The sequence below is a fragment of the Lactuca sativa genome, chromosome 3 (assembly GCF_002870075.4).
Source record: "Lactuca sativa cultivar Salinas chromosome 3, Lsat_Salinas_v11, whole genome shotgun sequence".
Classification (NCBI taxonomy): Eukaryota; Viridiplantae; Streptophyta; class Magnoliopsida; order Asterales; family Asteraceae; genus Lactuca; species Lactuca sativa.
Window position 1 is genome coordinate 44,572,812 of NC_056625.2, and position 12,100 is coordinate 44,584,911.

The window sequence follows — 12,100 nt, forward strand, 5'->3', positions numbered from 1 at the left end:
ACCCTCCTTACAGATCCGTAGAAAATTCAGAAGAGCCGCCACATATCTCAAGCACACGGTACCATCTCTCTCTCTCTCACGCACCTTCTATCTGATTTTATTTTTGCTCATCTATTCTGGATTGTATTGCTTTCGAAAATAGTGGTTACTTATTAAGGGGCATTTTGGTCAGCTTGTTAATTTTGATAGAATTCGGTATTACTGGGAAAAAAATGGGTGCGCCCCTGTTCCTTTTTATCGCAGTAGCCTCTTCTTTGATATTTTTTTCTTCTAATCTCCTTAGTTTGAGAAGCAGGGGCTGCTTGATCAAAAGTTTTTTTTGTTATTGGTCCATGATTGACAAATTTATGGAAGGGTTTCTTGTTCTTCGCTGATTTTGATCCTAGTCAAGACTATTGGGTTCATTGTTATGTCATATACAAAGGGCAATACTGGAATCTTCTTGTTTGGTTTGCGTTTGATCAAAATATTTTTTTTTCCTTTTGAAAATGTTGCTGCTGAGTTTGATTCTTGCCATGGCTGCTGGGTTAACTTTAATTTTGAAAGGGGCAATTTTGGAATTTTAAAAGGGTAAAATGGGATAAACCCCAAATCTCATAGAGTTGACATCATAGATGCAGTGGAACTAGCTGTTTCAACATCAGAAGCATTAACAATCCACACATGTATGTCTATTTTTAGTTTCATGGATCAGCTTCAAAATGTGGCCTTTAAATTTGCACGCTAAGTGTTTGTGAAAAGTCCTTATCAATGATTTGGCATTTAGAGGCACCTTTTGGGATTGAGAAAGATGGGCCTTCTTGAGTTGATCTATTATAATGTTAGAAAGGGTTAGAATTTAGAAGAATGAACTCAATTTATATGAATGTTTGATTTTATAAAAAAATATGAATGTTTTAGCTTTGTTGTTTCTCTCTCAATTTCAGATGATTCATTATGTAAAAAAAAATAGAAATTAAGTTTACAACAAAACTGTTCCTTTTTTTTTTTGCTTTTATGTTTATCTGGTTTTACATAGAAGTTTCAATTATATCGTATAAACTTGCCATACGAATGGCTCCTAATATATTTCCTCTTGATATAACATAAGAATAAAATTAATTTTTTATATTATTTGATATGCTTATTTTGCTTACATAATTTTTTTATTTTTTATTTTTGGTATTGCAACGTGTTGGATATGCATTCCAGCAAATTTACTGGAGTGGGTTGGGCGCTTGGGCTGACGAAGTTCTTGGGAGGGAGGTCATGTTAAAATTATTTTCTAAAGAAAGAGATGAAAGATTGATACACCATCTCATGGCTTCAAAGGAGCTTCATCCATCCTTAATATCTGCCCAGAGTGAATATAAGGTGTAAGATGAGAGTTCTGATGAAGATTATCACAATCTTCATTGATGTTTTGTGAATACTTTCATTAATGGTTCTTATCTTGTGGTTTGTTAAGCAGATTATGAGTAATCGAACAGTTGTTGATAAATCTAATTACCTTTCATCTGTGCAGATTGATTCCTGTGAGGCAGAGTAACTTCTCATTAATTAAACGAGTTACTTTACTCAGCAAAGATGAGCGTAGTTGGATTTGATCTTGGGAATGAGAGTTGTGTTGTGGCAGTTGCCAGACAAAGGGGAATTGATGTTGTTCTTAATGATGAGTCAAAACGTGAGACTCCTGCTCTTGTGTGTTTTGGTGATAAACATCGTTTTCTTGGAACAGCTGGTGCTGCAACCAGTATGATGAACCCAAAAAACACCATTTCCCAAATTAAGCGGTTAATAGGGCGTCCTTTTTCTGATCCTGAATTGCAACAAGATCTCAAGGCTTTGCCTTTTTCAGTTACTGAGGGACCCGATGGTTTCCCATTGATCAATGCAAGGTATCTTGGGGAAACAAAGTCATTCACCCCAACACAAGTTATGGGAATGGTTTTCTCAAACATGAAGACAATAGCTGAAAAGAATTTGAATGCAGCAGTTGTGGATTGCTGTATTGGGGTACCTATCTACTTCACTGATCTTCAAAGAAGAGCTGTAATGGATGCAGCTACTATTGCCGGTTTGCATCCTCTACGGTTGATGCATGAGACAACAGCCACTGCTTTAGCTTATGGAATATACAAAATTGACTTACCTGAAAATGAGCAGCTCAATGTAGCCTTCATCGACATTGGACATGCTAGCATGCAGGTATGCAGTGAAGCTCAATGCCCTTTAGTTCAATACATTACACGAGAGCTTTTAACATGCTTAATAATGGAACATGTAATGAGATTCGCAAGCCCCGAGTGAGTATTCAATTGCTTTTTTATTATTCGGGTAATTAATATCTCTACCTTTTTTTATTTAGTTCACTAATCTATACATATACATCTATATAAAAAAACCTTTTTTTCTATATTTTGAAGGTATGCACCTGTTCGTAGCGATTCGGTTGTTGGTGAGCTGAAGTTGTCAGAGCCAACTGATGTAATTCTCCTAGGTATTACTTTTGTATTTTTCAAGATTTATTTTATATACTTTTCTTAAAATGCAAATTTGTTAAATATTATGTTACATTTAAGAGATTACAAGAATTGAGATGCTTGCGGTTACTGGTAAGGATTTTAATCCTTCTACATTATAAAACTTACTTTGTTTCATATTTTCAAATATTAAATACTTATTTTATCATACCGTATTAAAAAGTAAAAAAGATAGGTACATTTGTTCAGAAGAGAACAAATCCTTTAAGCCATTACAATCATAATGTTCTTGCCCATATAAGCTGTGATTTGATAACATTGGTAATTTCTTCAGATGTGAATTCATTGTAACAGATACAATTGGAAGATCGAGTGAAACTGCATATCTGAAACTGCCCTGTTTCCCCTGGTCTTGTCTTCTAGACTTGACCTTATTTCTCTTCTTATCTATCATTTTTGTTACTTTGTAATTTCAATTAATATATAAACAGGTTTCTTGGATTTTTTTTTCAGGAATTCCTAAAATAGAGAAGCTAGAAATTGAAGGGAAAGCTTTCCATACAAACTTATATGCAGTTCGTTGTAATTATAGTGGAGGAAAAGAGGGTAAGAGTAAAATCATGTGGCTTAGATCAATGGTTGGAAGTCCAAATCTTATTTCCATTCCCGATATCTTTTTTCTTTTAAAATTTTTTACCACTTTATGAGAAACAAAGTGAAATGTGGGTCTATAAATTGTTTTTTTTATTGTAGGTGAAACAGAAAGGATCATCAAACATATGATCAACCTATTTGGGCTAGTATTATCTGTGGCTCCTTCTCCTGCTCCTGCTCTTCCCCCATCATTTTCTTCCATTATGCAAAGATTTAAATCTTACTAGCTTTTAATCTTTCCATCATGACAAGAATTTTGTATTCTTATCTTGCTGATAGGTCCAAAGAAACTTGAATGGGATTGAACCATTGTGCTTCCTGATTTGCTGCTATCAATGGATGTTGTGTGAATCCTCATTGAAGTCTTCATTTTGGTTTAAGAGAACAAGGTGGAGAGTCTAAAAAGAGACAAGTTAGCAACAGAGAATCTCCTCCAAGAAACAAGTTACAACAGAGAATCTTCTTCCCCTTTGTTCACACTTTACATAATCACTTTCAATAATATTATCTTCAGTCTTCCTATAGTTTCTTCATTATTAATTTTTCTGGAATCTTTTCTAGGTAGTCTTTGGTAATGGAACCGTGGACGTCGTGGTGGTGGTGGATATCGTGGTGGTGCCCCAGTCAACCAAATCCAAACCTTAATTTAGCTGCTGCTGGGCTTACCCCTGGGTAAATGAGAGTCAAAAAGACGTTTTTGCCCCTGTGTTGCTAGGTAACCTTTTCAACAACAACATTCTACTTAAGCAGGTGAGTAATCAAGATTAAGGGAGACTTTTTAATCATGTTTGGCATTCCTTTCCAGTAAGAAACAGAGTTGTATGATTATTTGTTAGTTTTATAGGAATGTATAACACATGTTAGCAATGTATTATTTTTGTTTAACATTTGAATGATTCTTTGTATGACATTATAATTTGTGCAATTTATTTTATTTTTTGAGTATGAAATTTTATTTTATATTATGCAATGGATTGTATTTTTTGTATATTGTATTTTATTTATATTATAAGAAATTAAATGCAAATTTAATTTAAAAATTAATAAATATATAATTTTTTTTAAACATTTAAATTTACGATACGCAAAAATGTGTGTCATCTTCATTTATGACATGGCCTTTCTTGACAGGGGCTTTCTTGATACGCATTGCGTGTCATTAACACGCGCGTCGTAAGGTTACGACACACGAATGCGTGTCGTCTTCCTTTATGACAGGGCCTTCCTTGATACGCATTGCGTGTCGTAAATGCGCGTCGTAATTGCGCGTCGTAAATGAGCGTCGTAAATGCGCGTCATCTATAGACGACGCGCAAAAGCGCGTCGTCTCTCTTTATGACAGGGCCTTCCTTGACGCGCATTTGCGCGTCGTCTGAGCCTTTTACGACGCGCAATGAGCGTCGTAAAAGGCCTTTTTTCTAGTAGTGTATGTCAAGGAGTCAGTGGGAGTCTTAATGGTCTTGAAAGGTTTCAAGAACAAATCAAATAGACCTTATCGATCATCACTGGCACACGAATTGAGGTTTACAACCTATCGTGTTGACATTATTTTGTTTCTGTGCCCTTCCACTTGAGTTAATTATGCATGTGAGTCCTATGAGTTCTCATTTGAATGCATAAAAGGCAAGGACCTTGATCAATGGAAAGTACATTGATAAGAAAAGGTGAGCTGCTTAACTACTTGGAAGACATGGTGGGCAGTTGTGCTACCATGAAGGCAAGAAATCGAGATCAAGAAAGTTCGATCCATATGAGTTTGAATTTGTCGTAAACTTTGGTTTTGACAAATTCACATGGATAGGAACACATACACCGTTTAAATCTAAGTGCCATAAGATTTCCTCCTTCGTGAAAATGATTGTGAGGAAATGCTTTATGATGGGTCTTATATTCTTGAAACCGAGATGTGTGAGTTGTATCTTACAAATCGGTTGCACATTGATAATATGTAAACGCACTAGTAACTTGGTGTTATAAAACATATTGTTGTGTGTGATTTGGTTAGTGAGTGTAAGCAAGCATTGTATCAAAGTTTATCCATTCCTTTTATCCAAAGTAGGATAAAAGCGATATCTTTGGGCCCCTCGATGATTTAGTGATGATAAACGTAAATGCTCGGCCGGGCTAACGCTAATTTGATTTGTTCAATTAGTCAATCGTCATAAATCGGGAATCGAGATATAATACAAAGAGAATGATTTGAAATCATATCTCATATGATATCTAGAATGGAGGAATATATGATCCCTTATCTAAGGACACGCGTATCTGATATGATCAGAGTTGACAGCGGCTTTGGAAAGCTACGATTGCAGATCAGGATCTGAAGTCATATGTAGAATAGTTGTTAGACTTATCCAAGTGGGATATTGTCGGATTAGTGTCTAAGTCCATAACTATTTTGGTATGTACTTGACCCGATGGTGCATGGTCCTTTTGGGTTGCCTTCACCAAAGCAACTTGATTGGAGAAATAAATAGAGAGAGAGAGAGGTTATTATGATTTATTAATATGTTATAAGAATAATATATTAAAGGAGAAATCATATTTGTTTAATTAATATTGGTCAATAATTAATTAAGAATTAATTTTGTGATCAAATGTAATTAATTAAACTAGAGGGGCTGAATTGTAATTATATGATAGTTGCAAAATAGGGCAATGGTTATCCTTGTTGAAGGATGGACGAATTCAAGGATAAGGATATCCTTAAAATCGTTCAAGGTCCAAGAGATAGGGATTTTCATAGGCTTATCTTATGGTTGCTTGATGGGCAAGTAACTAGATAAGGATAAGGACTGAAATCCTAATCTCAACCCTATATAAAGACCCCAAGGCTCATGAATTCGTCCATTCCTTCCCAAGAGGTCCTAGAGACGAATTCTTATACCTCTCCTCTATCTTTATACCTTCTCAATTTGCTCTTGGTGTTTGTAAGCCATTAGAGGAGTGACACTTGTGACTCTAAGCCTTCCAAGGTCATTTCAAGGAGGAATTGGGATTGTTATTGCTACATAACAATCAAGGTAATATCATAAACCTAATTATATGTTAATATCGATGTCCATATGCTAGAATTAGGGTTTATAGTCTTGGATTCAAAGCATGTACAATAGAGAAACCTAGATCCAAGCATTAGGGTTTGTATGAGCACATAGGATGTCTTATGACCAAAACCCATCAGTAACATGCCGAGTATTTGGTTGTGTTAACCAAGGTTTAGAACCCTATATGTAATACAATTTAAAGTTTTAACATTATAAAAGACGTCACTATTATCATATGTTCTACATAATTATGGTAATATTTATGATACAAAACATTTTTTTTACTATTTAAGATAAAAAGTTGTTTCTATTATCATATGTTGTACATAATGATAAAATTTAAGATAGATAAAAAGATGTCTCTATTATCGTATTTTCTACATAATGATAATATTTAATATAAACGTTTTAATTTAATATGAAATTATTATTTAATAGATAACAATAACGATTTATTTATTTTTAAAAATTAATTTTTTTCTATTTTAATCATATAACTTTGTATATGCAAAACAACTTCAAGTTTCAACCTTATCTCTTATAATATAGTTCAACATAATAACAATACTAAAAATCATTTTTTATATTTTTTATGAAATTATTATTTAATTGTTAATAACAATAATTTAGCAATTTTTAATATAAATTTTTATATCCCACGCAACGCGCGGGCATTCGCCTAGTATATATATATATATATATATATATATATATATATATATATATATATATATATATATATATATATATATATATATATATATATATATATCAATGCCTATCAATTGGTGTCATAAGATCCATTAAGTATCATAAGTTGAAAAACTATTGAGTGGTAGTTGTTAAATAGATGCTAATGAAAAGTTATGTAGGTTTAAATAGATGTTATGGAATCATTATTATAAAAAAATCAGGAAAGACACAGATGTTTCAAATAATTGTGGTGATAGAAATAAATGCATCATTTATAAGTATACTAGGCGAACCCCGCGCGTTGCGCGAGAATAAAATTCTATAGTCAAAATAATAACTTTTAGGTAAAACTACAATAAAGTCCCTACATATTGGCCTCATAATCGATTTAGCCCTTATATATTTTTTTTATTCAATTAAGTCCCAAATACCAGTAATCGTATTCAATTTAACCCTTTGACCCGGTCAACAGGTCATGCAACTTTCAAAAATTACATTTTCGGCCCAGATTTCAAAGTTTATACCAAATTTGGTCTAAAATTCACATTTTTGGCCCAAATTTTAAATTTTTTACAAATTTCGTCCAAAATTTACCCTTTTTGCCCAAATTTTAGAACTTTATTATGAATTCATTCTAACTTTAGTTTTTTTACAACTTTTTTTTCTCAAAAGTTTGTTTCTAATATGTTTTTTCTTTAAAACTCATATTTATACAAAAAAAAACATATTTTCACATAAAAATTTTATTTTTTATATATAATTTTTTTATATGAAATATCTAATTATAAAAATAGGTTTGGATTATTTGTGTGATTTCTCTTAAAAAAATTAAGAAATTAAAAGTAACCTTAAATTATACTATTAAATTATAGTTTGTCAAAAACTAGTTACACTAGTAACGCTAAATTATACTATTAATATAGAGATTTTAATATGTGTTCTATTTAGTGTGTATTCTTTTTTCTATGAGATTTTAATATAGTTGTTTATATGTATTTTTCAATCTGTTGCATTTTCGTAAATTAAATCATACATTCGATCACATATATATATATATATATATATATATATATATATATATATATATATATATATATATGACAAAAGGTATGTAAAGTTGTTCTAATCTCATATATGACAATCCATATTGATTTCAGTGGGAGTTGTAGTTATCAACGTTTGTAATACTTTTTTACATTTGTTAAATGTCATTTTTTGCCAAAAACCTCCTTATCGACAAATGACAATTGCTCCATTCTAGATACTTATTTTTTTGTTATTACAACAAAAAAAATTGACACATGAATCCGATTTTACAAAGAAGTTTAAATAAAGAAATCAAAAGTGATGATGAACTATATGTATGAACATGTATTCGGCGAGAAAGAAAAAATATGAAGTTTTCAATATGTAACATCTTCTATTATTTAAACTTTTCCTATAAATGTGATTAAAGAACAAATAAATAATATTAAAATGAGTGTAACTAGTTTTTGACAAACTATAATTTAATAGTATAATTTAGGGTTACTTTTAATTTCTTAATTGATTTTTTAAGAGAAATCACACAAATAATCCAAACCTATTTTTATAATTAGATATTTCATATACAAAAAAGTTTTTTAAAAAAAAGATTTTATATAGAAAAAATAAGATTTCTATGTGAAAATATGCTTTTTTTGTATAAATATAAGTTTTAAAGAAAAAACATATTAGAAACAAACTTTTGAGAAAAAAAAGTTGTAAAGAAAACTAAAGTTGGGATGAATTCATAATAAAATTCTAAAATTTGGGCAAAAAGGGTAAATTTCGGACCAAATTTGTAAAAAAATTTAAAATCTGGGCTAAAAGTGGTAATTTTGGACCAAATTTGTAATAAATTTTGAAATCTGGGACGAAAATGTAATTTTTGAAAGTTGGATGACCTGTTGACCGGGTCAAAGGGTTAAATTGAATACGATTACCGGTATTAGGGACTTAATTGAATAAAAAATATATATAAGGACTAAATCGATTATGAGGCCAATATGTAGGGACCTTATTGCAGTTTTCCCTAACTTTTACCAAATTATTATTTAATATTTGTACTTTGAAAAAAAATGTTAGTACTAAAGCAAACATATAGTTAACATATTAGTTTTATTAAACATTATAGTTTAATTTTTAAGTCATTGTGATATATACAATTATTTGATAATTTTATAAACCGTTTAATATTGTGTAAATTATATATCAAATGAATGATAATATAATGGGTAACAAAACTTATGAACAAAAATATGAATTGCAACTTTTAGTAACATAAAAATAGAAAAACATCTATTATAACATTTGTATCAAAAAAGATATATATACAACGAATAATAAAAAATATGAAAAATAAATACTATAAATTTTAATAACATAAAAATGCTAAAACATCTATTATAACATTTATATTAACTCTTCATATTTAAATCACAAATCTCTTCAAATACATTAATGTTTTTAATGAGCAAAACTTTACAACCTTATAAAAGAAAGGAAAATAAAAAGTTATTAATGATTACTAATTAATAATCATAAGTTAAAAACTCTTGAGTTGTAACTAATAAATATACATAAATTAGAAAACCCTTAAGTTGTAGTGTGAGTTTCAAATGAATGCGGTACTTGGAAATATATTATTATTATTATTATTATTATTATTATTATTATTATTATTATTATTATATTCGTGTAAATAATTGGTTTTGATGTATCATTTTAATCCCTTCAATTATTAAACATAAAGATATTTAATTATAAATTTATAACATACATAGGTTCATATACATGTTAAACAGATCACATAATATATATATATATATATATATATATATATATATATATATATATATATATATATATATATATATATATATATATTCGTAAATGTCATATGTAATTCTTGTCGTAGTAATATGGATAAATTACTTTCATATGAAAAACATATCATGATAAGTCTATCATAATTACATATCAAATGTTCAAAATTATGTTATCTTTTAAATATTGTCTTTTAAGTATGTTGTGTAGGATAACCCAACAAAAATATAATAGAAAATAAACATAATCAAAATAGAAAAACTACAATCAAATAAATAAGAGCATTGGGTAGTTGAATATATAAATAAAAATGTTACATAAACATACATATAAATCAAAAGAAAAAACTAACATTCGTCAACTTTGCTCAAACAAAAAAACCTATATCCATTTTATGAATCTTCTTTCTTCATTTAACACCATTCAACCATAGAAACTTGATGATAATTCTTCAATAACCTGCAATCAAAATATTTTTCTTGAAAAAGAAGAATCAGAAAGATATTTCAAGCAAAACATTGATGTTTGGAGAGTCACATTCAAGATTGAGTAATACACACAAATCACATAAAAAGATTAAATGAGAAACTGAATATAAAGAATAGAAAAGCTTCATTTGTTTTGGTTGAAAGAAAAAATCATATTACAATTACCATCGATGCGATATAACTCATTTATCCAAATCATCATATTTGGATCGACATAACCATTTCTTCAAATCATCATATTTGTATCGTGAATGCTTCAACTACATGAAAACTTTTGAATCACAATATCTTCAAATCCTTCTTACATGTAAGTTTTTATATAACACAAAAGACACAAAAGATTGACCTTTTTATACTAAACTTTTCACTAAATGCTAATTAAACATAATATAAGTTATAAAACTTTTGAGTGTTAAATCATAATTAAGAAAACATTTGAGTTGCATTAGTTAAAAAATAGGTTTTCAAATGAATATGGTTTGAGGAAGTTAAAAAAAGGAGTTTCAAATGCATGAGATTCAAAAAAAAAATGCTAGCTTTATAAGTATGTATGATACTATGATATATATATATATATATATAGTATTGAATCAATATGCTCAAGAATCATTATGAAGTCATATTGCTAATAATATGATCGTATACGGTCACACCTTTATCAAGTTTGCACATTTTGTATATTTATTATTAATATGATTATTAATAATATTATCAATTTTTGTATTATAATTAGGGAATAGTTATTGATTTATGAAAATAATAATTATAAGAGAGTATAACTGGTTATTATTTCATATGATATGAATTAATGAGTCATGCACAACTTTTTGGACTAGTTGAATCTTTTTTGTCTTTTACCTAGAGACAAAGTTTATATTTTATAAACTTTAAGTTTATAAATTTTAAACTAATTCTTTTGTGGTATAACAAAGTTAGGAGACAAGTTGTCTCTTTCTTGCACTCCTTGGCCGAAAGTTTGGACAAGCATGGGAGGTTGCTTGTCAACCCTCCTCCCATGCTCCTAAAAGCTGGTAAATACTTTATATTATTATATGGTGTTGCTTTTTCTTTTTCATGGGTATTTAAAGAGGGGTATTGCATGAGTTTGAAGCTAGTTTTTCTAGTGAATTCTCTCCATTATTCCATATGGCCAAACTCTCTTCTACTCTCCACCTCTCTCTCTTTTGAAGCTAGTTTGGTGATTAGAATACCTCTTGAGTTGTCTCCTTTAGTGCTTATTTGAGTTAAGCACTTAAAGGCTTAAGACAATCAAGAATACAATAAGGAACTAGCATTCCAAGTGTTTTAATCTTGATGACGGATACTTGTAGAGAAGATCATGTTCTTTGATCTTTACATCTTCATCAACACCCCAAAACCAAGTGGGTTCAAAGGCTTCAAAGGTTATCTCTAAAACATCATATGGTTGTTTTAATATCATTCTAACCTCTATAAATGGATCTTAGATTATTTCGCTTTGTTATAAACTCGAAAACAATATTGTTATTTTTAAAGCTTCCGTTTCTGGTTTTATGAAAATCGAACTTATATATTGTATCAAAACACATATATATATATATATATATATATATATATATATATATATATATATATATATATATATATAGAGAGAGAGAGAGAGAGAGATTCAAGTATATTTTAATTTCATAACAAAAAATAATAAGTTGCCTTTTAAATTATCATAATTTATAGGATCAAACTATTAAGAATTCATATATAATAAAAAGCGAAGATACAAGGCTCTCTACTTTTAACTAAATACTATATAAATTTAAAAATTGACAAGTCATATATATCGTGGTATTCACCATTTTATCACAAACACTTAGAATGCCTAAAATGTTTATTGGCATTCCATATGAGTGTTGTGACACTATTGTTGTGAAAA

The 12,100-nt window shown here is 29.4% G+C and overlaps 1 protein-coding gene across 1 annotated transcript; it reads left to right on the plus strand.

Moving 5' to 3' along the window:
* Nucleotides 1–1,566: 1,566 nt before the first annotated feature.
* Nucleotides 1,567–3,343, plus strand: LOC111911049 (heat shock 70 kDa protein 15-like). The gene is made up of 5 exons (XM_023906831.2): nt 1,567–2,285; nt 2,406–2,479; nt 2,562–2,594; nt 2,976–3,068; nt 3,216–3,343. Exons 1-5 carry the CDS (start codon nt 1,567–1,569, stop codon nt 3,341–3,343), a joined length of 1,047 nt encoding a protein of 348 aa, XP_023762599.2.
* Nucleotides 3,344–12,100: the final 8,757 nt, after the last annotated feature.